At 47.7% G+C, this 27291-nt stretch overlaps 1 protein-coding gene across 1 annotated transcript in view; it reads right to left on the minus strand.

Moving 5' to 3' along the window:
- Positions 1-27291, minus strand: part of LOC104038607 (mitogen-activated protein kinase kinase kinase 3) — a 94346-nt gene that overhangs the window by 6799 nt on the left and 60256 nt on the right. The window contains exons 3-11 of the mRNA XM_075706545.1: positions 25521-25564; positions 24361-24460; positions 18200-18313; positions 16596-16707; positions 8829-8962; positions 5969-6042; positions 3432-3499; positions 1438-1530; positions 232-426 (exon numbers count right to left, since the gene is read on the minus strand). Coding sequence (XP_075562660.1) covers positions 232-426; positions 1438-1530; positions 3432-3499; positions 5969-6042; positions 8829-8962; positions 16596-16707; positions 18200-18313; positions 24361-24460; positions 25521-25564 — 934 coding nt within the window. The remainder of the gene's footprint in view (positions 1-231; positions 427-1437; positions 1531-3431; positions 3500-5968; positions 6043-8828; positions 8963-16595; positions 16708-18199; positions 18314-24360; positions 24461-25520; positions 25565-27291) is intronic.

The following is a 27291-nucleotide window of genomic DNA, read 5'->3' on the forward strand; positions in this document are numbered from 1 at the left end:
CGCACCCTCAAGTCAAGGCCAAGGTAAGATACAGCGTGTTGTATTAAATCTTCCTCACTGAGACATAAGCTAGCACAGCATGCCTCGTGTTGGGGATGGATGGAATCAGGGTGCATTCACATGTGGTTAGCTTAGCTGATGCATGTAACTCAGCAGGTGACAGTAACTCAATTTTGTGTCAAGACCCAGATGTACTGAGACCTCAGGCACTAGTGGCTTTGATTCACTTACAGTTCCTAGCTTTTGTAGGGGAGGTGCTGAAGACCTGCAGACCTTTTTCACAATTGTTCCACCATTTGGGCCTGTACTCCTCATACTGCAAGGTGCTGAGCTTGCTGTCCCCATTAAAGCTCTTGGTTCGGCTAGAAGGGACAAGCTGAAACAGGTTCTCCTGTGGGAAGTAACTCCTGGGGAAAGTCCTCCGGCCTGTAGGAGAAAAGGGGGAGAGTTATGACATGAACACACACACCAGCGTGGATCTACCTATTGCCACCTTCTCATGTTGCTGCCCAGATCCAGTAATGCACCTCTTCAAATTAAAAAAAACAAGTTTAATGAAACTGAAGCAAAGCCCTGTGAACATTTTTAATTCAATTTAAGAGTTATTAACAGCAGGCATTACATCTAATGCAGATGTTTCCAGAGGGGTTTGCAACAGTTTAATCACATTAGGGGTTTTGTTGGTTGTTAATCAAAATTAGACTCTGAACAGGCAGGGATTTACACTGCGAATTATCCCTGCCATCCCCTAAGACCACAATACAACCAACCACACAAGCAATGCCAGATCTCCTGATAGCTGCTTGCACAAGGGTGGTGTCAATGAGAGATGAAGTTCATTCTGGAAGGCTCAATATGCTGTCTGCATGTCCTCAGTATTTTTTTTTCCAAGAGAATTTGATCCTTATTCAGTTTTGCCTCCCACCCCTTGCAGTCTCACACAGTGAAAGAAGGAGGAGCAACGAGGTGATGGAGTGGTCCCCTAAGCTCAGATCTCACCAGCTTAAAGGAGATGTGAACAGATACTGCTACCCTGAAATTGCTAGGGGATTTCATACAGCTCTGTGAGAAACTTGCTGTAAACAAACCAGCATCCTCAAAAGCAAGCAATTTAGGGGAACAGAAAGGTTGATATCACCAGGGATGAGAAATGCTACCCATCCACGTGGCTAAGTTAAAACACTAGGTATAAGCAGAGGAGGAGCTGAGCACTGACTTTCATACATGCTGTAGATGCTTGGCACTTCCCCAGAGCAGACCAGCAAGGTCTCACAGAGCACGCTCTTCAGAATATGCAAGTGAATCCCAAATTACTTGGTGGTTCTCCTTTTATTAGAAAATTCTCCTTCCCAAGTCTCTCCAGTCCTAGCCACTTTCACAAGACACTGAGATCCTGGACTGAGCACCTCTCTCCCCGACCCTCCACCATTTTCTTACCGTCACTGTAGTCCTTGCGACTTTGGGAGAGGTGGTATTGCCTTGGGAAGGTCCCACCTTTCCCAAATCTCTCACAGAACGGGATGTCGAAATCTGTCAGGAGGGAAGAAGAGATGCGTTTCCGAGATCAGCTCAGTATCAAATGCCCAGAGCATTTCTTACGGGAAAGCATTCTGGTCTTCATGCTAAATTATGGGCAAGGACAAAGTGAAAAGCTCTTCATTTACACGACCATACATTCGCCAAGGCTCACTCTGAAATCTGTCCATAGTCACACACTCCTTAGTGGAAAATAAGGGTTAGACACACTTATCTTGGTCCCCCTAAAGCAAAGAGGTTTAACTGCTCTCTTTATGGACCCTGGCTCGCACAGTTCAAATTCAATGCAGGGGATTAACATAGACCATGCCTGATTTCCAAGACAGAGCACTAAACATTTTATTTGCACATGGAAAAGACAAAAATTAGCATGGAAACAGAACTGCCAGGCAAGGTCAGGCCCAGATCCACCTATTCCAAAACCTCTGCTCTGATAACAGCTATTTCCAGGGAAATGCAAAAATCCAGCACTTGGCTAAAACTGGACAATCCCTCCCCTCTTTCTCCTCAGATGCGGCTCCTGATCTCTGAAAGCCAGAGACCAATTTATGACTCCAGAGCTCTGAACTTTTATAATTACTTTGATTAAATGCTAGAAAGATAGACTTAGAATATAGAGAAGGGATTAAAGACTATCAGAGTTTAGATCAGACATGAGATTATGAGAGAGATGGATGGACATGTGAGATAAGGACATATTTTTTTAATAAAAAAATGCAGCACAGGAAGACATTGCTGGTAGCACTGAAAAACTTGAGATTAAAATATCTGTCATTTCCCCCCCCCATCCTTCACCTCCTGTTTTTCCTCCATCCAACTCTAACGACACAGTCCATTCTGATTGTTTGTCTTAGCCTGGGGCCAGCAGCCGCTCCTTGGAGACCATTCCTGGCCTCAGCCGCGCTTCAGCATGATTTCCCCATTACAGCAGTGTTCAAGAGGAGCTCATAATGGCTGAAATATGGTCAGCAAGAAAAGCAACAAGGACAGGTCAAGAGGTTCGCGGCTAGCCACGTGTGAGCGACGATGCCGAGTGGTGTCTCAAAGCAAAATGCCTCCCCTACCACTAGGGATGTATTAAAACCTTCAGCGACATGGACTGACTGCAGCTTCGTCTCTACATTTCAATCTAGAAATCCTGCCTCAGGCCAGGAATGAGCTATCATGCTACAGGCTGACTGCCATTTGTTCATTTTTAATAGTGAAAGTCATTACAATATTACAGAGTTTCCATGATTTAACCAGCTGGATGTTTGTAAGTGATGAAGCAGTAACCTATGATCCTTGCAAGTTACCAATACACTTTCTTGAGCAGCACCTGCCTAGAGAGTTTGGGACTCGGGTTTTGCTATGTAGGAAGTTGGGATCCTGAAAGTGCAACTCACGGGTACTAACAGAGACAAAAGGTGATGCCACAAGGCTGTTTCCAGCTTCTCAGCACCTCCCAGCTGTCTCCAAATGCAAGAGCAAGGCCCCTTAGCACTTTCTTCCAACACAGAGCTCATCTCTGATCTTTCAACAGCTTTACTTGCTTGCATCCATTTATTTCAGGGCCCATACTACCCAGTTTGGACTGTTGTTGCTGTAAACTGATTCCCAAACCAGACCCAAAGGTTCTTCAGTGCCACCACTATTGCTGCAGACCCAAGAACGGTTAATGACGACATGAGCAGCCCTGCCTGTGTTTGATGCTCTGGGTCTTTTAATTTTAGAGAACATTCATATCTGATCATTGCAGGGTCATTTTGCAGTGTAACCTAAGCAATGGAGCTGGTCTGCTTCACCGTTTTTAATGACTTTTCATGCAGTGCCACCCCTCTAATAGCCTTTATCCAGTTTCTTTATTACATGCTTTTTATACTTTTAAGCAAATACAAACCTCCAAGAGTGCTTACCCATGCAATCAAGACTGTCTTTGGGATGGCTCTTCCTTCCAGGAACAGGGGTTTGGGTAAAGGGAGGGCTGCAAGGGGATGAAAAGAAAAAAAAAAAAAAGGTACACTTTATTATATCAGAAAGGCTGTGGAATGAATTAGGAAGTGATTACATGCAGAAAGCACAGGCTGTACCACAAGATGCGCTGATCACTGATCAGCCCAGTCTACCCAACTGAGCTCCCATCCTCAACCTGCTCAAGAATGAACATTGTTTTTTTGCTGGATCACAGCTTGTTCCTGTGGAAAACAAAAGGGATGCTGCAGAAAACACAGTCACCAGGCTGAAACAAAGCAGCCAAAGATCGCACCGTAACATCTACACACAACATGGCACAGAAGGAGGGATGCAGATTTCTCTTCCCTCAACGTCAAGTGTTCAACCATGCAACTCTGCTTTCTGTGACCATTACTAAGCTGCCGCAGATGTACACGCTGGAGTCCTTCAGTCACACTTGATTCATACGGTTCTCCCCTTCTCTGCAACATCGATAGGACGAGGGGAAATGGGCTCAAGCTGCGCCACGGGAGGTTTAGATGGGATATTAGGAAAAATTTCTTCACGGAAAGGGTAGTCAAGCATTGGAACAGGCTGCCCAGAGAGGTGGTGGAGTCACCATCCCTGGAAGTGTTCAAAAAACGCGTAGACGTGGCACTTTGGGATATGGTTTAGTGGACACGGTGGTGTTGGGTTGATGGTTGGACTGATGATCTTAGAGATCCTTTCCAATCTTAATGATTCCTAGTTTTTACTTTCATTAAAAATAATCCAGCCACCAAGCCAGGAAACACGAAATTGCTACTCTACCCTTAATTGGTTTAGTGGTGGACTTGGTAATGTTAGGTTAGTGGTTGGACTGGATGATCTTAAAGGTCTTTTCCAACCTAAACGATTCTACGATTCTGTGATCATCCCCCACCTTCCTCACACAGGAGGGTCTGTACCACCGCTGGGCATGCACACCCTCCCAGGAGACCAGGAGGGAAGAGTGAGGGATCAGTGCTTCAAGGCTCAAGGTCTTTAAACTACGTTGAGAGGATGATAAAGCACTGCAAGAGGATCGCAGCAATCCTAATTTCACCCTAGCCTCTGTAAGGGCCAACAGTGTAATCCAGACAGGTTGCTTTTCCATTCTCCCTTTTAACAAAGTGGGTATAGTAGTAGAAATCCGCTTTGTAAAGTGCTCTGAAATCCACTCATGTCAAAGCTGATCACGACAGGTTTGTTACAGTGAAGAGGAATTTGTCGTGTTATTTCTTAGCATCAGACTGGTCACCATGCCTGGTGACTAGCTCTGCCCTCTGGAGGCTAATGCCATCTCAAGCAATTGGAAGCAATGGCTCAGCTACATCTTCACAGGAATAGTCATACTTACTCCTCTTTCTGCCTTTGAAGAGTATAGCCACCCTCACGCCTTTTCCAGTTCCTAGACCCCATGACTGAACACAGCTGCCTGCTTCTTCATATGTGAAACCAAGCCATACTACCCTCTTGCAAACATACGTAACACTCTTCTCTTCGTTCACAATAAAGCGTTTTAACCAGGCCGTGCTGCTGTTGTTCTTCCTAGCAAAGTCAATGCAAAAGCAAAGCTGGGGCATTGAGGCTGGAAGCGCAAGGAATTCGGCTTCAATACAGCCGTAACAATGAGCAAATACATCACAGGAAATTATTAAAAGCCACAAAAAGGAAATGGACCTTGATGCTGAGACAGATCCAAAGCGCACAGAGCTGCAAACCTGAAGCACGCTACACAATCAACACAACGCAGACCTGCTGGAACACAGCCTTGATGCTTTATGGCAAAAGCAATGGGGGGGGAAAGAAAATCTTTGATGTGGAGGGGAAAAAAAAATATATATATATTGCTTCCCAAAAGGACACTATGTCTTATACACAGCCTCCCATGCACAGCAGCAAACGTACAGTTGCTGTGCACGTGTGAGCTTGGACCAACCAGCCACCCCAACTATTGAACTGCAGCCTGTGTTAGTACAACGTGTCCTGGTTGCTTCCTGCTGAGAAGCTAAACTTAGTTGTTGCTCGTTGTTGCTCGTCTCAGCACCTTGACTGACACATTGGTGGCTGCTAGCAGTGCACAGGGGCTGCCGAATTTACAAGCAGTCAGTGGAGAGCAGACAGAATACCTGGGGAGGAGGAGGCATGGAAAGGCTTACAGAATATTGACCCGGTGACTGCAGAAAGCCAGAGGGGTAGGAGAAGGACTTGACCGAAGCAGAAAACATGGGCACACAAAACCAGGCTGTCTGCAGATCCCCAGCTACTTTGTCCAGCTCAGATTACTGCAATTCAAATCATGCCATCGCACAGAAGTCTGTGCTAGGCTCTGGCTTTTAGCATTCAGGATAAATTTGTTTTCTCAGGTGCATTCTCATCCCAACAGGAACCTCAGGGGATGCCACTGACCCCACTCCTCTGCCGCTATGGAGCGGAGGCTGCATTTCAGCTTGTGAACATGGTGACATGCACAACTCACCTGTCCACAGATCTGTCCAGCGACTGGCAGCTCCCAGAGAGCGACTCATCGGGGCTGATGAAAGCTTCGAGCATCTGACAGTGAAAGAAAAGGGAAAACAATAAAACCACGCACTGTAGCTCTTCAAGCTCCAGTACTAGCAGACCTCTGCAGGGTCAACAAGGCTCTACCAAAGCCAGCTGATTTACACCAGCTGATGCCAGCCCCAGTAGAGATGAGATCCAATCTAACAAAAGTTTTCTTCCCAGTGGAAATCCATTTATGATGCCCTCTCTGGATTACTGTCCTTTCCAACTGCTATTTGCTAGTAGGGAAACCAAGGCAAAGATAATTAGCACCCTGATGTTCAAACCATGCTGAGAAGACAATGAGATTCAAAGCGCTCAAAGTTTTTGCAGAAAAAAAAAACCTTAATAAATAAAAAAAAAAAAAATCAAGACACAAATGATGTGCCCAAGGCTGAGTGGATATTGTGCGTCACAGCCAGGATCACAGCCCTGGACTTCTGACTTCCCCAAGCTGCCCTGGCACACGAGACCAGCCTTCCTCTCCAGTGATAAGCGAAGCATCATCAGGACTTTTGGCTGGAGGAACTGGCTTGGCTCTCACTAGCTCAGTGAGTCAAAAGCTGCATTTGTGTTGCTTCCTGGATGAGACATTGTACTGGACGGGGTTATTTATAGCTGGTTAGTAACAATAGAGGTTTTGTAGTGAGTGGTAAACCTAGGGGCTATGTGCACTTCTACGTGGAACAGAGCTTGCTCAGGGCCACGCTGTGCTGTGGTCAGTACGATGCTTCCTCCTGGCTGCAGACCCACTGTGGACACCCACCCGCTAACCCCTATTCCACAGCCAGCCCCAAGCCCAGCTCATTCCCAAGAAAGCTGAGCAACAACGGTTAAACATCACGTGGAGTCACCCTTCGCTGGCTCCCGGACCCACGTTGCTTCTCCTTCCCTGTGTATGTGTACGGGAACAGCCGCGCTTTCCATGTGCTGTTCCTGCGTTAGACCTCCTCAACCGGTTGTCATAACAGCGCTCATTGTTTTGGCAGGACAGTCCCAACTGGAAAGTGAGATTTTTCTCTGCTTCCCAGTTTTTACCCCAAAGCCTCATCCTTCAAAGTGCACCAGCTAAAGAGGAGCAAGACCCCTGCTAGACCCCACTCTCCACCTCTGCCAGCCGTGCCAGGTCTCTCCCAGCAGTTAAAATAATGCTTGAACAGACTCATTTCTCAAAAGCATAGAATTGGGAATCCAAGCAGGCTCCATACTCAACCTCTGTCCATCTGCCAAGCTGGTCTCCAGGCGAAGACTGCAGTTATATCACAGGCTTGCACAGGGGCATTCCCCAAAAGGCAGCAAGCGGTAGCTTGTAAGCGGTTTTCCGCAAGGCACATATGGAAGCTGTCCACGAGGATATTCTGAGGGCAAAGCCCATACGGGGAAAAGCATGGCTGCTCAATGAGAAGAGGGGGGAAAAAAACCCCATCCCCAAATGCCCATTTTCCTGCATTTAACTTGCCAGAGAAGGGCAGCAGGCCACCCACAGAGTGAAACTGGGGAAAAGCGAGGAGAGCATCTGGGAACCTTCATCAGGAGCAGGCTCAGAGCTCAGCTAGTGCTAACGGAGCTCCATTAAAAGTCAGCTCTGATTTACACCCAAGAGGGGCTTCAAGGGGACCCTCCCCCTGCACGTACACACAATTTGTCTTAATCCTACCAAACGTGTTTGGAAGGCATGTGAAAACAATAGAAAGCCAACTTTTGGCTGCAAGGAGCACAAGATACATCTGTGCTCTGACGCTGCCAAGACTCACCCGGAGTGACTTCTTATTTTATTAATGGCCGTATAATAAACTGTTGAAAACACAACTTTGCCATGGAAACACTGGCACAGCCTGCACACAAAAACAGAGCTAGTGGGTGCTATTTGAGTGTAGGAAATGCGTATCTCCCTAGGCAAGATCCTTGGGGGCCATCACAGCAGCCTGCTGGAGCGAGCTTAGTGCCTTCCAGGTGTCCCTCCATGTCCCTCCTGCACGGCCAGCCCTCCTGCAAATTGTGGATCCTGGTCCTGCCCTTCCAAAAGTTTTGCAAGAATGAATTGTGTGCCCAGTTAGCCCAACTGACTTCACAGGACCTAAACTAAGCTCTTCGGAGCTACAGCTTGAGCAGAGATGCAAATAGAGAGGGAGGTGTAAGCTGGTCCTGCTCTGGTCCCTCGACACTCCAGAGTTTCCCCCATTGTGGGTACCAAATTGACTGGAGGAAGAGGTATTGCTCATCCCTGTGCTGAAGAACTAGCTGCTCTTTTATTACTGAGGGATTGGAATATACAAACTCCTTATTAAGAGAGAGGAAAAAAAAAAACTTGGGGGAGGGACAGAGAGACAAAACCACAGAGAAAGGCTGCAGGCAGAGCCAAGAACTGTAGCCGGAGCTCAGGCAGAAACAGCACATGGGAAGCAGCGAGAGCTGCTGACATCCCCAGGCTGTTGCAATTGCAGGCAATCCGTTGCTTGGCACACTCCCTCGTGGTCCCCAGGATCCGGGAAGACTGCAGCCACGAGGGCCTGGCAACTGGCACGCACATGTGTGCCAGATCTATGCTCCTCCAGAGCTACCTGAGGTGCCTGAGCACATTGCCATCAGCACTGCAGCTGGCTTTTTAGGATTCCTGGAAATCAGGCCCACTGTTTCTTGAGCATGTCAAGCCCAGGAGCACCCATTCCTGGAAAAAGCTGGCCTGAGCCCCGTGCGCAGAGCTCACTGGGGATTTAACATGGGAATGGCACAGCGCAGCCTCCCTCGTGCCTGATGCTGTCCCGTTTTAACCCACACACCCTGGCCCCACTTACGTTCTGATCCATGGTCTCGGGGATGAACTCGCCCTCGCTGTTGATGCTGGTATAGGATCCCTGGCGAGCAATCTGCTGCTGCTCTTCAGGAACGCTCCCTGGGGGTGGAGAGCTCCGGCCAGTGTGCAGAGAGCCTAGGACACGGGAAAGGCACGGGTCAAGAAGAGGAGCTGCCACATCCAAGTCCTTCCAGAGACACTGTTCCAGTGATCACAGACCTCCTGGAGACACTGCTGGGTTTGAACTTGTGTGGAAAGGAATGGAGAAGCTAGAGATGCGATGCTGTTTATGGGCATCCTACAAAGCTTTTGCAACAGGGACAGTTTGTTACTGTGGGGCCACACAACATCTAGCAGACTTGGCCTTCAACCTACCCTGGATCCTACGAGCTGTACACTGTATCCAGATGCTCTGTCGACACCAAAAAGAAAAGGGCTCCAGAGTTTTGTTGTGATATAATCAGGCAATCTCAGAGCAAAACGCAAATCCAAACCCACCTCCCCTCTTTGACCTCCCGGCATTTCCTCCCTGGATCACGTCAGTGCCTTGTTCAGTGATCTGGGAAACAACCCCGGTGAACTTGGTGCAACATCACTTAAAACACTTTTTATATGGAAAACAATTTGCACTCAAATAACCCTCTTCTCTCTCCCTTCCCTATATGAAAGTAAAGAGGAAGGAAAACCAGCCCTCAAATCCAAGAGTCGCAGGGAGGGGAAAGGCCTACAGGATCAGCTCGTCCCAGCTCCTGCCAAGGGAGGGTTGTCTCCCCTGTCTGCAGCCTCAGAGGCTCCATGCCTGCAGCTGGCAGAGCCACCTGGAAAGCCCCAGGGCTTTGCAGTGCATCATGCGCACCTCGGCACAGCGAGCAAGGCTTTCAAAGGCACCCCATCAGGCCTGTTTAGCAAAGGGGGTTTCTATTTTGCACCTGGGAGAGAACTCCACAGCTTCTTTACATTGATGGCCCATTCCTCCCCATTATTCCCTCAAATCCACCCTAACTGACTCCTTGTGCCTTTTCAGGATTTAGGGAGCATTGCCCCCACTTGGCCCAGATGCACAGGCTTGGCTCCACTTGCCTTTCTGCAGTCCCTCCCCTCCATCCCTGGGCTGTCATCACTTCATGGCAAGGAATTGCTGACGGAGGTCCGTGCTGCTCCGTGCTGGAGCTCTAACCAGTTGGTATTGTGCAATGTGAGCCTTCACACCAACACGTCAACTTGTTTTTAAGCAGACTTCTAAAAAGCACACATCCTTGAAGAGTCAGAAGGCACATGGAGATGCGCTTCCTTACACTTCTTACCCACTTTTGCAACGCTCTTGCTAACTCTTTGGTTCATCGCTACCACTTGGTAACCACATGCCCAGGCTTAGCACAATATTGCAAGAGAAAGGTACCGGGAAGCAGCCTATCCCATCGTGAAAAGTCAACACCGATCAATCAACATCACAATTCTGCCTCTTCTGCTGCTATTCTGCATCACAGTTACTGTGCCAGACTGATCTCTGGCATAAATCCATCAGCGTGATCAACACTTCAAGTCCAAGTCCCCACCTTTCACTTAAGCTGATACGCATCAGGAGCTGCTAACGTTAACAGTGTCACATCAGCATTAAAGATCACTAAATCAGGCTTGCTGGATTTATACCAAATACATAGATATCTCTGTCCCACAGTACATCTCCCTCCAGACTCCTTGCTCAGATTGTAAAAATAAAAGTCATATGGCTTTGAGTTACTTTTTTTTCTTCTTCCTATTTTCTCCTTCACAGATTTCCTGCAGGATAAGAACACAGCGAAAAAAGCCCAACTGAAGTAACGCCAAGATCAGGGGGAGAGAAGCTCTCGAGTGCTGCGGTGCTCATAATGAACTGGCTTTCCACCAGCCCTAAAAACAAAACCAGTTGGGAAGTACGGCATCCTCTCTTTGAAGATAAATAAACAAATGTTTAACCATTTAACAGTTCGGGCACCCTGGATAAATCACTGTGTTATTATCCCCTCATTTGCTTAGCAGATGTCAATCCAGAATGCCGCATAAAGACATTAGGGTGGCTCTTGCTCCAAAAAGCTGCTAGAGGATTTGCCACGGTGTAACCGCTGTATCTTAGCTCTGTTGAGCGTTTTTGTTACTGCTACTAAGAGGTGTGGGTCTGCTCGTGCAGTGCAGGGATCTCTCGCTGCAACAACCCACGCCACTGCCCAGGAAGTCTTCAGCTCGGGTTTTACAAAGAGCTGTACATGCCCTGTTTGATTTTGAACCCAGGGAGTTAAAATGAGATTTATCACAAGCGTAAAGACTTTGCATGATCTCACATTAAGCCTTTGCCTGTAACAACTACTCCGAGTCATCAGGTCAGTTGTACTTGACCTTCCAGAGTCACATTTCCTGCCAAAAATGGTAAAAGGGGATAAGACACTAGCCATTTCCCAGCAGGCAAGGAAGTTAAACAAAACGCTTAGGCTTTTGCACGCCTGGAAACTGCTAGATTGAACCAGATCCCTTTCAGCCAGGCTGTTCGGGTGGAAGAGCTGCTCTAAGTAATTTATGCAGCTTCACACCTCCAGGAGCACTTGTTGCTGCTGCTTTGCATCCGTGCGTGCCCATCCGCCTGGCAGGAACACAGGGAGGTGGTGGAAGCAGAGCCCCAGAGCCCAGGGTTGATTCCCCTCTCCAGCCCTATCCTGCCCCGTTAACAAAACCTCAGGCAATCTCAGCGCTGCTGGTGGCGGGGCAGGGAACAGAAAATAGGGGTCAGGGAGAGAGAGCAACCGTGGTACTGAGTGGCAGGCTTAATTCATAGTGGGGGCAACACAAGGCATATTGGATTATTAGAACATGCTGCTTTACCCACCCCGAGGCAGGGGAAGAAATGTACAAACAAGCCCAGATGTGCCTGCTCAACACATCACGGATGTTCTTCACACTTGACCTAATACTCCAGAAACAGCAGCAGCAGCAGGCAGAGAGGAGACCCGCAAGGGACTGTCCTCCTGGGGTCTACAGGATTACCTGGCAGCTCCAGTCCTCAGACCCAGTGGGGATGGGGCAGGCTCTGAGACACTTCTTTCTAATGCTGGCCAGATCTCAGCAGCTCTATTCAGGACTCCTGAACTCAGAGAAACTCTGCAGATTGGCACCAGTTCAGCATCTGACCTCGGTTACCCTTTGAAGCAAGGTGCTTTGGGAAGGGATCCCTGTTCCATGTTACACGCACTAATGTAAAGCCGTGTATTTGAGACTAGAGCACAGCATGTCCCAAGCAGGGTGAAGCAGGCCAGCACGGAGACTTACAGTCACTGCTGGCATCTATCGGGGTCTTTCATGTTCCCTTCTGTTATTTTTATTTAAGAAGTGTCTTTCATGCAGTATGTGCACAGTTCGTGGTGCTGCATGTACAGCCAGCTCCCCTGTGCCAGGCTTGGCTTCCCTCCGCCTCCGTGTTCCCTGGCTTCACCCTTTCCCTGCCCTGGCAGGTCCTTCCCAAAACTTGATCCATCACCAAACAGCATCAAGCAGGGGTCCTGATGGAGAATAGAAGTCCCTTAAAAGTCAGAGGTAGGGAGGGTTTTTGTTGGCAGCCGCCTACGCTCACAGCTGCAGCCACGGAGAGCCCAGCCCTGGGATGACATCGCCACAGAGCCGAACGAGGGCCATGACGTCGAGATGTGCCGTTCCTCTTGAGCCCTGGCAGAAACACGGGGCTCAACGGCACAAGGAGAGATAAACCTGCAGGAAATTTCTCTGTGACTGTCGAGGGGAGATGAGAGCAGATGGACCAAATCCCCCTCGATCTCTTCTTTTTCAGTGGGACCCCTACAAGTCTCCCTCCTCTCCATGCTGATCCTCTGAGGATGGAAGTCCTACATCTTGATTTAAGGCAAACTTTAGGGTACTTCTATACTAGTAAGCAGGACAGAGCCCTCTTTCTAGCCCTAAAGCAGCTGGCATGATGCACACAGCCAAATTTTCCTCGCCTTCTCAAAAGAGAGGGAGGTCTCATCCTTCCCAACTCCTGCAACAGGTCCCTAGCCCATACTACCCCAATTTGTACCCGGGCACTGCTGGGACAGCAGTCATTGGTACAGGGTTGGCCAGGGACTGTGCCAACGATTAGGCAACCCCATCGACGGCCAGCCAGTGCTTGTGTCCTAGCCCAGTGAATTTAGCGGCACAGGTATCACCTCCAGGCCTTTGTTTCTCAGTCATCTGGCCACCCTGTGCACCACCAAAGTCTTTGTACTGTCTCTCTCTGGAGATCTGCATTCAAATCCTCCCAGCATGCTAGCAGGGGTTAGATTCTGCTGCACACGTGTCCAGGCACCCATGAAAACCTGGGTACCATCATTGCAGTGGCAATTCTCCAAGGCGAAAGTCCTGCTGTTCCCGTGGCTGGTCCGTACCGCACGGACTCAGCCAGCATTTGCTCCTGGTCTGGAGAGGGCTGGCAGGCACATGATGCAACAACTCAGCAGCCTGGTTTGCCACCGTGGAGAAACAAACAAAGAAACAAAATAAAAGCCTTTGGCAAATGTTTCCACTGACATGGTGATTCTGGAATGGGGCTCTTGAATAATTTGTGGATCATGTTCTGAAACGTGTATTTCCTCAAAGTAAATAAAAACAACCCTCAGTTATCTGAAAATCCAGAACCCAAATAGATTTTAGCCAAAGTTTCCTGGCACTCAGCTGAACATTTGCAGATTCTGGTCACCAAGAGACTGGAACGTTTTCCACTTCCCCCCCCTCAAAAAAAAAAAAGAAGGGGGGGGTTGGGATTTCCACTGAAAAAGTTTATGGGAAAAAAAAAAGAAAATATTGACTTTACATAAGGTTTTTCAGGGACACGGAGTGAAGACATTTTCTGTTCAGCAGAAGCAAAAATAGCCAAATCTTCCCCAGAACATGTACCCCCCTTCCAATGTGCTTGTGCCAACAACATGCAGTTTTATCATTTTTCGCTGCTGCTAACATGGCAGAGTCAGCAGAAAAATACGAGACATCTCAGAAACACTGAGAACATGACCCTGAAACACCTTTTTTCATGAAGTCACTTTAAATCCCCTTTTAAATGTGGTTTCAAGAGAAAAGCTGAATTAAGAGCCTCTCTTGATAGCAACCTCTCTGATGACAGCAGAAGCAAACACTGTGAACTACCTTGCAACTGCAAGTGAAGAACAGTTTCTCCTACCGAAATCCCAGCACTGTAGGCTGCCTTTTGACTCTCCACCAAATTCAGTGAAATCCCCAGTTCAGGGAACCACAACACAGGATCATCTCTGTCTGTCTATTGCCTGACTTCCAGTTTCATGCACCATTTGAAACACTGCTCTCCCTTTCAGCTCACTGGAGTTTCTGCCCAGCTGCTAGATTACCCAGTTCTGACTCAGGAGGTCAAAAAACTGAATCTGCTGGATTGCGAACACCTCCTAAACAGGGCTGTAGTAGCTTCATGCAGACCCCAGATAACTCCGAAGAGAGGGCTGGTGTGCTGTTACCATACAGATGGTTTGTTGCAACATCTTTTCAAACTAAGAGCGAGACTGACAGTCTGCATGGAAAAAACAGAGGGATGACTGTAGCATGGGCTGGTTACCTTTGCTATCTAACTATATACAGCACCAAGGACACTGGGTTTGGTGCATTAGCAATTGGCATGCAGACTCTCCTGAAGATCCCAACATTAGCACATTCTGCATCCTACATCCGGTGCTGCCCAGTTGTCCTCCTCCATCATCTAGATTAAACCAGCATGTTATACCCACTCCTCCACTCTGCTACTCAGGCATTCCCTCAAAACCCATCTGTACCTCAGGTTCGCACCCTTGCAGAGCTGATGTCTCTTCCTTTGCCTGCCTTGTCTCACCTACAGGATGCTTTTCAAGGCAGGGACACCTCACAGTCAGCAGAGACCTGGTCAGAGACTCTTGGTATTACAGCAGCTCCAAAACAGTAAAAGGCCAAAGCATGGCATAAAAGCTAGTAGGAAAGTCTAACTTTGCAAGAACTAATCTCGCTAGCACAGCTACACATGGGATCAATTCTGCCCATCACGCTCAGTTCACACGCCAGTGGCAGCTCCCGGTGCCACAACTCTTCGCTGGCTTTCATTAACAGCGTAACAGATGCCAAAAAAGAGCAGCAGAGATATTTTGCTCAAGCACAGTTTCTGCTGAGGCTCTGTGCCTTACCCTGTATTTGTGTGTGCATTTTATTCACAATCATCTAGTGACTTTGCCAGACTCTGGGCAAACTCTCAAGAGCCGTGTGAGCTAGAAAAAAAAAAAAAAAGCAACAGAAAAATACATCCCTGGCACATGCAAACAACAGGCCCAAAGGGAGCTCTTGTACATGTACCACCCACCCCTGGCTTCAGTAAGAGTTGGGCATGGCTGCACAAGGGGCTATATTGGACCTACCCTAGAAGAACATTTCCTATATATCATTGTCTGAGATGCAGCAAACCGCAGGCTATGTTATCAAGGCAGCACAGGCTATGAGACAGAGGAAGGACAAATCCTTTGAGAAAAATACTCTTTGTTGCACAGAGAAAAGAGTTTCAGAGTGTTTACTGCCATATAAGTACAGAGGATCTTTGGAGGATGAAACATATCTTCATGTATATTTGTATAGGAGGATCCCACTTTATTCAAGGCCTCCGATTCTGTTGTTTCTACAGTTGTCGAATAATTGTATGAAAACAATAGGGGTCTGTAGAAATTACCCTGTAACCAGCACCCACAGATGCAGCAGAGAATATTCATTGTAGCCTATAGGCTATTCCTATAGGTTATAATACGAATAATTATGCCCCTGCTATACAGTCCTGTGGGCTGCTTTACCAGTTCTGCACAAGGCACCCTGCTCTCTACAGCATCCTGCAAGGTTCTTCACACAAAAGGTCCTACAGACAGCTTATCAAGAGTAGTTACCATTTCAAAAAGCTCAGAGTACTTCAGAAAGCAAGAAAAGCATAAAAACTCAAGCACAGCAAACCAGAGAACAGACCACACAAGGCTATGAACAAACTCCAGTCCCTGCGGGGCTGCAAGAAGAGACAAGGCATTTGCCAGCCTGGCTTCAGAGGCTGCAAGTATCTCCTCCCAGCACCTCTGAAGGAAAGGGATGCTCCCCTTCATCTGAAATGTGACCACTGCGAAACAGTGTGCACATCCATTCTCCTGAGAAACCACAAAAGCAACTACCGCAGACCTCATTCCACCAACAGGAACGGATTGGTGGCACAGAGACACATATTTGGTCCTTATGTGGTGAAGCTGGTCCCAGCTCAGGAGCTACGGAACCCAAGCCCATTCAGCCACATTATTCTGCTAACTGGGGAAGGAGGAGAGACACTGAGAGAACGACAGCATATGGTTAAAGGAGTAAGTATGTCAAGATCTCAAAAAACCTTGGCTTTCTATAGATCCTTACTCTTCACTTTGATGAAGCTCAGTAGCATCAAATTCACTGGAGATTATCACTGCATTTTTCCCCCTCAAATTACACCTCAGAGCCCCTGCTCTTCTTAACTTTCATGCCCAACATGATTCTCTGCTCAGCACAACCTCATCCAACCTGTGCAGCTTGCAGACTCTATTCCTCAGGCTGAGGATAAGCAGCAACTGCATTGAGCTACTGTGGGAGACATCAGGGTGGCTGTCCAGACCGTAGCAGCTACAGGGTTGTGACAGGAAAGAGAAAGAGGACGGTGGCCAGCTTGTAATAGCACAAACCACCCCGCAGAGCATTGCATTTCACTGACCTGTTGAATACTTCCGCGTCCTCTCGGAGTCCTTGTACAGGGAACCCATGATATCACCCATGGATCTGGAGATCCTCATTTCGTGCTGTTTACTGTTGTTTGGCTGGAGGAGCTGGTAATCAGACAAAGGGAGTATTCAGACTCTGCCAGAGCCCTTGCAGACACACCATGTGAAACCCTGTATTTGCCTCCCCATGACCATATTACCCAAGAACCAAAAAAAAAAAAAAAAAAAGACATGAGTGTAATCTAGAGTGATCCAAAAATCATTCACAAATACTCTAATAAGATAAGACTGAGCTCCAGTTGATAATGATAAATACAGATATTTGACACAAAAGACTGTTCCCACACTGGCATTATTTCCAGATAATACAGAGATTGGTCCCTGCCCTGAACCCAAGTTTGCAGTCCCAAAATCAGAGCCTCTCCTCCACGTTGCCCAGATTTCAGTGGCAGCTTCGGCACTGCAGAAGTTCCTCTGTAACAGAGCAGAGGAACAGAGTGGAGGATCAGGCTCTGCTAGGGAAGACAGATAAGGGGGAAAGCAAGGATATAACAATCCAGCTGGTAACTTAAATGGTAGTGGCCAAGTCTTACTAAGTTAACATGCTACAATACACTGTGATTTTGTGATAATTCTATGTATGACCTTCAAACTATTTGTTCTTGCACGGCTGCATGCTTCAGGAAGAGCTTGACCTACTCTCAAATGCATGCATGAATCTACCTGGCTGCCCTGCTCTTAGTAGCTGACTTGCAACACTGCAGCGTTCCTGCAGTTGCTAGGGCAGATTGCCACATTTCTGCCCAGGATTTAGGAAACTCCAACTGATGGCTCAGTTTCCCCCTGGGACTCTGGTCCCTGCACCTTTTGAGAGCCTCTCAAAAGGAGCGAAGTTGTTCCAGGAGCTGTGAGCACCAGCAGTATCATGAGGACAAGCACTATGAGTTTCAAGACTCCCAGTCTCCCCAGTACTTCTAGGAAATACAAGGAAGAAACAGAGTTGCAACATCTGTAAATCCCTTGCTATACAGCCTGTGCTTGGGGCAGCACGACATGTGCTTTGGCAAGACACTCTGTGCAGGCGAGGTCAAGCTAACAGGCTTAACTGCAAAAACACTGAGCTCAGGAAAAACAAATAAATAAATAATAGGAAAAAGACAGTCCTGCATGAGATTGAAGGATTCTCCAGTTTGCTCTCCCTGGCCTTTACTACTACAGCACCACATAGAGAGAACAGTCCCCACACCGTGCCACCCAGCATGGCAAGGGCCAGGGCATCACCCTGTATATGGAGGAATGGTGACAACATCCCCAGGCAGAAAGCACAAGGGGCTCTCTTGGGGTTTCAGCTTGTCTGAGGATCAGTACAGTACTTAACACTTCACAGGTTGCAGGAGGAGCCAGAGGGAGCTGAGCTCCGTCTCTGGTCCACCACCACAGGAGGATTTCCGAGCAGCTGAGCCAGAGCAGGGCTGACCCCCCTCATGACCAGCTTGCCCTCTGCTCTGCAACGTCAGGAGACTCATTTCCACTCCCCGACACAATAACAAGGCATCTCGCTCTGGACACAAAAGAGCAGAGAAGGTGAAAGGCTCACATTCGCTTTCTTTGGAGCGCTCACGAGGATCCGCAGGCTCTTCAGGGAAGGGCTCAGCTCCAACTGTTCCATCGCTTTGTCCAAATCTTCCTGGGATTTCAGCGGGATCAGGAGCTGGAAGGGATTGAACAAACACCGGAGCACAGCAGTGTCACACTATGGGTAAACAGAGGAAGCCAGACCCTTGCAGTGAGCAGCTTGGGAATCAGGGGACAAGGGAGGAACCTGAGAAAGAGGATGGAAAACAGAGCCCCCATGCCCTCCAGCGTGCTGAGCTCTAATGTCTTCTTCCAAGTTCTCATCTACCAAGGAACACGTGCAAAAAAATCACAACAGAAAACATGTGCAAGGAGAGAGCTTAAAGGTCACATCACCAATTCAGCTAGTGGGAAGAGGAGAGGGCCGAGACAAAACCTTAGGCTTGCTGCCTGCTATTCTGGAGCTGCTCTGATCTCAGAGTTTGTAGGCAAGATCTGCTGCTACCCAGCCCCAAAACAGCCCCACACATTCTTCCTGGGTTTCTTCCTGGGAAGATGTTCATGCAATGGTGCTCCAAGAAAGCAGTGAGCTGCACCCAAGGATTTACTCTGGCAGATCTTCAGCGGCCTTCCCTACTGCTGCGAACTGTGTTCCTGTGTGCTGACGCAGTCTCCCTAGTGTTTGGGCATCAGGTGGAATCAGGGGACATCTCACAGTAAGAGTCTCTTTCCTTTTGATGTGAAAGGTGTGCATTGCTTTCCCTCCAAGAACCACTTCTTTGACTCCCAGCAGGACAAATTCAGCTTCTGCTCTTTATAAGGTAAACAGAACAGAGAGCTACACAGTGCTGTGTCTATCAGGCAGCTAAAGGTCCTGATGTTTTCCTGGTAAGTGGCAGACTATTGCCCTCCTATCTCCAGAGGGAATTTGAACCTCCCGACATTGCTGTGTGGTGTACCATGTCCTGCAGACAGCCTGCAAAGCTTCCGATGCCCAACACAGCTGCACTTCAGAAGGGCTCTGTGGCCTTCTGCTGCCCTGGACTAAGATTAAAAACACAGCTTTTTGCCCCTCATCCAGGGGCATTCTGCCTAATCTCACAAAACCCAGTCCTCAGCCTCTGTAGGTTGCCTCGGGCATTGGCACTGAATCCAGCCAACACGTTATACTCATGCCTATGCCAAAGTACACAGCAGTTCCACCTACCAAAGGGACTGAGCAGCCACAGCTCCCACTAGGCTCTCACTGGTCTTACTGGGAGCCACAGCTGCCCAGCACTCCTGAAAGGCAGCTCAGCCCTCTGGGTGATCAAGATTCATGCCACCAGCCACAGCAAACGCACCTCAGATCAACCGCTCCAGGAGACGACACTCAAAAGATGCCTGTGTCTACCTTTTTGATCCCAGGGTGTTGCCAAGGGTTTGGCTGTTGTCCCGTACAAAAATACACCTCAGACTGTGTGCACTGAGGCTAGGACTTTGGGGATGACCAGGTCAAGGGAAGGCTGTGGGCCCTGGCCAGCAGAGATGAGGTTTCACCTCGGGAAACTGCTACAGTCACCTCCTCCACCCGAGGACCACAGCCTGAGCCCGCCAAGCTCCATCTTAGATGTCCGTGTGGCTGCTGTTTCTACAGTGTGAGCACTTCAAGATTTGGACTGAGTTTCTCCTCTCCTGCATGACAGGAAGGTTATCTTTCATCCCCATTTTGCAGACAGGGAACCAAGCCATACGCAGGCCACCTATTTCATATGATAAACATCACGCTTAACCAAGAAAGCCAAGCTCCCGCAGCTGTGGATAGCAGGTGGTCCTGAGCTTACACCTACCTTAGGCATCCAGCTTCAAGATACTAAAAGCTAGGTCTGCAAATGGGCACTGCAATAGCTAAGTTTAATGCAACCTGCTATTCTGTAGAGATTACAGTTGCAAATTAGATACCCAGGACCCCTATAGCTTGCATGGGAGAGTTAGATATGCAGAAATGGGATTAACAGGTGAGAAAAGGAAGGTGCCAGGTGTAATTGCTGGAAGCAGTGGTAATTGCTGAGGAAAGATAATGCCAGTTCTCAAAAGATACTTAAGCAATGAGCTCCAGGTTGAGCTAGGAGTGCTCTTCTGGTGTAAGGTATGTAAACATGGTTGAGAAATTTCTACAAAAAGACAGAAAAAGAGACTCTAGAGCAAAGCATTTAGCACATTCACCCAGGAGGAGGGATAATGAGGCTGTGCATCATTTGCCTGTAAACTATTTAGTTATTTGTGTGTAAGAAAAAGATTCCAAGAGGAACTCTTGAGAAAGCCTTGCCCCAGGATATCCTGCAGGCTGTAGGGACTTCAGTTCTCAACCAAACCAGACAGGGAAGAGTTCAGGAAAATGTCCCCTACCTCCCAAGCAAGGGACCTAACCAGCTGGGCGTTTTACAGAGAACACTAACACCAGTCTTGTCCAGGCTGGGCCTCACAAGCAAGGCTGGAAACAGATTCCCAGTCTGGGACAGGGCTTGGACAGGAATGAAAGTCCTCACCAGGTAGATATCAAGTATTCAGGGTTTTCAGTAGGTCAATGGAGTAAATGGTTAGACCATGGTTCATGGTTAAACTTAGGGATCTGAATGAATCACCCGCAGTCACAGCAGAAACCAGACAAAGATGGTATTGAGTAAGTCTCCCAAATGCTGTGCAGCTGTCCTCAAAGTCTGCTTCCTTGAACAGCAGAGCTTAAGGGATATTCTCTTGGTGCTCTGCTTAATCCTCTTGAAGTTCACAAGGGCTCCACAGGTGCATCAAGCAGAAAAGCCTTCCCTCTTACACTCACCCAAACAGAAATGAGAATGGTGGAGAGCTGCTCCCCCTCATTTCACCACCAAGCAGAATTTGATTCTGAACTGTATGTATAGTCCCACTGCCCACCCATCCTTTTACTGAGCTCCTCACAAGTGTTCAGAGCTGCAACCCCTCAGCTGCTGCTTTGAACAGAACGTTCTGCAGGTCACTCCATCTCACTCCAATATCACAACATACGTTTGCATGCCTGCTTCAGAGGAGCCAAAAACATCAGGCAGAAATTGCCCTCCTGTAAAAAGCACTGGAGCCAGTATTTAGCTTGGCTTTACCTATTACCCACATCTGGCAAGTAAATTTTGCTCCATTTGGCTTCCAGACTGTGGCACATATGGATATCAGGAACAGATATCTACTAGGCATGAAACTAAATATAGACTCATGCAGAACCATGGAAGTAACTGCCAGGGTGCATTTTCAGTAACTGGGTTTATTCTGACTACAGAGTGAGCAGCCATGATGAACAGAAAAGTTTACCCACACAGAAGTTTCACTAAATAGAGCTTATTAGATTTTCTTCTTGCCTTTAAATAGTATACTCCCCTGGAACCAAATGGTTTAGTGTGGGACTTGGTAGTCAATCCACTGCAGTCTAAGAAAGTGAGTGCAAAGGGTGAGTCTTCACTGACTACAACAGTATTGCTAGACCTCACTCTGTAAGACACTGCAGAAAGCCAAAGAATAGTAGGAAACAGGGTTGGGGAAAAATCCGAGAGGTCAATTAGTTCATCTTCCTGCCCGATGCAAGACCAACTGGCATCAACAATTCTCAACAAATGTTTGTTAAATATGCTTTTAAACACCCCTCCTCCCCCTCCATAACAGAGCTTCTACCACTTCCCTAAGGCTTTAACTCTCCCTAACCTTCCAAAATGATGCTGAGCAACAGCCTCAGAGGAGACAAGCAAGAGGAGGTCAGAAGGGAACTAGTGGCACGCCAAGGTTCAGTGTTCTGCCCAAGGTCACAAATGGTGGTGGAGATCGGACAAATGGCAAGGTAGCCCTTAGTCACACCTGGAGCAGCTATTGAGCAGTGCATACAGATCAAATTCAGACAGAGCATTTACTGTAGAAGCCGGTCTTTCAATCCATAACACAGCCAACTGTCTAACAAACATCACGCCATGCTGTCCATGGGCAGGCCAGATTTTGCTGTCCCGCTCATCAGAAAGATGAGCCCAGCCTAGTACTAATGCACAGACATGCCCCATGTGGTACACCCACAGCCAGGCCCCACTCTTATCTATACCAGCCCAAGCCCGCTGATTCCATGGTCCCACCAGGATGTGATTCATGCGTGCCCCTGCTCCACCCAACTGGCATGCTCATCTCGCTGATCCTGGCTTCAGGACTCCTGCTTCACCGGGACAGGGACTGCCATTTAGTGAGCTTTTGTAGAGGCCTGTTGACCTCAGTGTAATTTTGGTCTACAAGGTGCTACTGCAAGAGAAACTTCTGATGGCAACAAAGAACTACTGCACAGTTCCTTTTGAGCATGAAGAAAGGGTGAAACATTTAATTCTAATGAGTCTGTGGTCAGGCTACCTCTGAGACTTGCAGTCATGAGACTCAAAAACCTGACCCAGAACATGCTAGGAGCCAGATGCTGGGGTGTCACCACGTGGATATGTAGGCTGTCTCCCCAAAGGTCACTTTTGTCTGTTTCTCGTGTTTCCACAATAGCAACCCTGAATTACTACTGCTCAGACCTCTTCCCAAAGGTGTGGGTTCTCACAAGGAAGAATTTTTATGTATAGAAGAACAAAACACTGAAGATCCTTCTCAACCCTAAGAAGTTAGGACTACCCAAAGGCCTGCCCACGGTCCTGTTATGTGCTGTACACATGCCCAGGAAGACAGTCTCTAACATGGGATAAAATGCATTATTTAAGCTTCTGTTTGCTGTTGCTGGAAAAAATTCCTCTTCCAGTGGAAAGAAACCTGGAATGAAATGAGTCATTCCTGGAGAATTCAATGGCAGGCTTTTCCCGGGAGGGCTGTCAGAGAATGCCCAAGATTAGAAACCTGACTGCAAAGCCAAAACCCAGCGGACACTGGTACCTATTATAAAAGAATAGCGACCTTTTTGTGGATCAAATCTCCACTGAAACAGAAGGAATTAAAAAAAGAAAAGGGAAAGAAAAAAAAAGAAAAGAGAGAAAGCTCTCTTCATGACCTCTCTCTCCATTCATACTTTAATGAAAGGCTGTTAGGCATTTGCAATTAATACTTGAACCAGCAAGCTGTCAGGACAGATCCAAAAGAACCGGTGTTTAAAAGCCTACCTATTTGTCATTGAGCCCTCTCCTCCTTCCCAAAGCCAAACCCACCTTAAAGAATCCAGTGGCTCCAGCTGCCTGCCCAGTTCATGGCAAGATGCCTCACAAGAAAACGCTAAGCACACCAAACAGATGCCAAGGATGGCCCCCTTCTAGGTAAAGGCCCGCACCAGTTCCCTCCTTACAGACACAGTGCTGGACCCAAAGAAAAAGTTGGAAAACCACAGTGGCCTGTGTTATGAAGAACGCTGTAGTAGTAGTAGTAGTCTTCAAGCCTTAAAATGCAAGGATCACAGAGGGAGGGTTTCTTGGCTGCCTGTACATGGCCACAGGACCTGCTGGAGGAACCTACAGTGATGCACATTTCACTGCAGACCTAACCACAAGAACATGCACATGGTTCTGGGGTTTTGGGGTGAAACAAAGTCAGTGATGGATAAAAGTACGCTGCGTTAGCAGCACTGTCCCTCATGTTCTGGACTTCACCCGTGCTCCTGTAACTGCCCCCAAGATGGAAAGGCTTCACATCCAAACCAAACCAAACACGCAGTAGCCTACAGTCAATTCATGTGACTCTCAGAAAAGCCATTTGGTCTCAGCTGTTCTCCTCTCTGCCCTGTGTGAGCTCTCACCAGCCAGATGCACTCTAAAAGTTGGTCCTATTGACCCAAGGGTGTTAATGGGGAAACATCTACTGCTGCTGACTGTGTAGCTGAACTGATGTCCCCATCATCTCAGTTACTTAATTCCTCCCCCTGTTTGAGTTAGGGGGATTTTTTGTTCTGGGAGAAAGACAATGTTCCTGTGCCACCATTTAATAGGTCTTAATTGAAATAATTTTGAGAAGGGAAAAGACTGGCCTGGAGTCTGAGAATCCAACTGAACTGTGTCCAGACAACAGCTCTTGTATGTTCACTAGCTGGGAACCACAAAATAAGATTATTTTTCTTCACATCCATGTACAACACTAAATTAGGGCCTTAAGAACAAACCACTGCTCAATTCTGAAGTGGGCACCAGGCACCCTAAAACTCTCCTTTAGCAATAGGGAGAAAAGTACCTCATTGTTCACACAGACTAAGTCCATCGTCTGTCCAAAAGCATCCGTGACCTTCTGCACCACTTCTTTGAACTTGACTGGTCTTGGAAACTGGATAATCCTGTATACACAAACAAATACAACAATAGTCTAAATTTAGTAGAAGCATGCTGGAATTTGGAACTAGACTGACAATTCAGAAGCTAGGACCTGTATGCTTCTATCATGAAGCATGAAGCTTGCTCCTTGCTTTTACACTCATAGAAATACTACTCATCTGCTATGCCTAAGAGGGGACTTGACCTACCCTGCAAGAGTATCTACCAAAAATCCCAGTGCAGCAACTCTGCTCCTCCCCTTATTGTGAGGTACAGGTGGAAAAGAAGAAAGTCCAGCAGCCCTTCACTGGAGAAGACCCAGGATCAGGCACTGGTCAGTGATTTATCATCTCCGTTTTCAGCAAGTGGCTCTATTCAGAGCCACTCTATTCAGAGCCCTCCTCCCTGAATAGGGAGGAGGGATGGAAGAGAGAATAATGCAGGCTGGCGTCCTGTGACTCTCCTGTACCATCACATGCAGCAGTTCTATAGGTACAAATCAGCAGGTACAGTCTAGCCCTACGGTGACATTACTTAAATTTTCTTTGGTTTTAAAGTGCAAATTGGACCATCAGCCTGCAAGTTTCCAGCCCTGTGTCCTGCCCTGCCATAGGGACCGAGCACCAAGCAGAGGTGATTCTTTGAAAATGTCAAGCAGGGAAGGGCGGGCAAGCTTTAACTCCCAGCTCTATTTTTATGGGACCCATGCCCAAAATCTGGTTATCTTAAGTGTCATAGGCTGCTAATCAAAGGACATATTTCTGTAGAGTCGCAGCTCAGCTGTGGTTCAGCAAGGCTCAAGAATTAAAAAGAGAAAAGGATCCAAGCGTGTACCCTATATCCCTGGTAAGAGGCATTTAATGACTTCCAGCTTGGAACCACTTCGCCTGTGTGCAAATCCCAGGAGGTATTTGTGGTGAACGGGATGATGAGGCACAGCTCTTGCATATAAAATTGTAGTTGATTTTAGGGGAACGAATCCTGCTGTGAGCTCATCTGCAGCTGGCTGAAATCAGTAGAATGACACTGGGTAAAAAGGGTAATTTGTCCCTGCACATGTGGGGGACTGGGTTGGGTACATACCTTTTCTCTCCTTCATATTCAAACTTGATCCTGACATTTCGCTGCTGAAAGAAAAAGCAGAAAATGGTTAGGTCCCAAACTGCATCCCAGACTGACACGCAGATCAAAAGCTGACAGCAGTTCTCAAGGAGACTCCCCTAACTCCAGTGGGTGTCTGGTCTATTTAGGGCCAAGCTGCCAGCTGGACTCACGGACTTTGGGGAAACTCCGCATTGCTGATAAATGTGCTTGTCAAAAAATAAGGTCTTCTGTAAACAAGAGGACACTCACTCATCTGTGTAACTTAGTTCTAATAAAATGCATTAATAGAAGTGAAAAATTTTGAATGCTCTGAACTCAGTTGGAAACAAGGCACTGTTATCAGAGAGGCAAACATGTTAAGTGTCTGATGTCTGTCCATCTTCAGTGCTTCCCATGGTTTTACCCCAGTACTTTTGTTTGAAACCCAAAAAGCCAAGCTCAGAGGATGTTTAACAGAACACAGGAATATTTGGGGCAAAGAGTTAAAAGCAAGCATACTACAGTGGAAGTGGAGAGACAGCCTTGGATTTTAAAAGCCAACAGTGCTGGGGTGGTGGTCGGGGGTGGCTGTTATTTTCTTAGGACATACAAAATGCAAAGCACATCAGGCATCACTACACTATACACAGTAAATGCCCACCCTGAACTGACCCGTAGCTCACCTCAAGAAAAATAATTACATTTGCCCAAAGAAGAGCCACCGGAATCATGGGCAAACTGGGCACACAGCTGTGCAGGGACTAGTAACAGCCACTTCTCCCATCCTCTTATTTGTGCATATTTAGCAGCGATCGAGACCACAAGGAGCCTTTTCATTCATTCAGCTTCTCGGACCGAGCCTGAGCCAAGCACCTCTCTAGCATCCCCTGGCTTATTCCAGGACTTTCCGACGGTCTCCAAGGCTCATCAAAACCCTCTTTACTTCCCAGACCAGGTTTAGTCACCCCAGTTAACCAGGGCTCTGCCCCCGCTAGTGCACACAAGCCTCCTCAAATAGTGGTTTTCTCCCCATGGAGAAAAAAGTGCTCGCTCCCTCCCTCCAAGGTGTAACACCCAGGGAGGACTCGGTCCCGCGCCGCCTGCATCTCACAGGGATAATCCCCGAATGGGTGGGTGACAGCCCTTCCTGAGCAAGGGCCTTATCTCTAACCCTGACTTGCCAGCGCGTGAAGGCACACTTTCCATCCTCTCAGAGGGAAAGCAGAGCCACAGTGAAACAGCTTTGTCTCTAATGAGGAAAATCCTTAGGTTTATTTTTAAACTGACAGCTCCTCAAGTTCTGCAAACAGCCATCGAAGTTCAGGAAGTCAAGGCTGGAGGCGATTCGATTGAAACGCTTAAAAAACGCCAGCAGATTCAGGGTAAACATGTTGGATCATCCGAAACACATCCTTTTTATCTCTGTTCGTGGCCTTTTCTGTTTCCAGAAAGGCTGGGAAGAACCAGCGCCAGGACAGTCACCAAATGGGGCACTCCAGCAGCGTTACAGGCCTGGGCTAAACAGGCACTTACATCACCTCAATGTCTGCAGCCAGTTCTCCAGACCCACAATGTCTGGACAAACTCCAGGTTCACTTCTAGAACCAGGCCCAACCCATAAAAATAGCAAACTAACTCTAAAACAGTCCAAAATTCAAAAGGAGAAGAGATGACCATAACTAACCTAGTGTTGAAGGTCCAAATCATTCTAGAGAGACAGGCAAATACTGGTGGGATTGCCACCTTGGATTATCTCTGTTGGAAAAGAAAA

This window comes from Pelecanus crispus, chromosome 2, assembly GCF_030463565.1.
Source record: "Pelecanus crispus isolate bPelCri1 chromosome 2, bPelCri1.pri, whole genome shotgun sequence".
In the NCBI taxonomy this organism is placed as follows: Eukaryota; Metazoa; Chordata; class Aves; order Pelecaniformes; family Pelecanidae; genus Pelecanus; species Pelecanus crispus.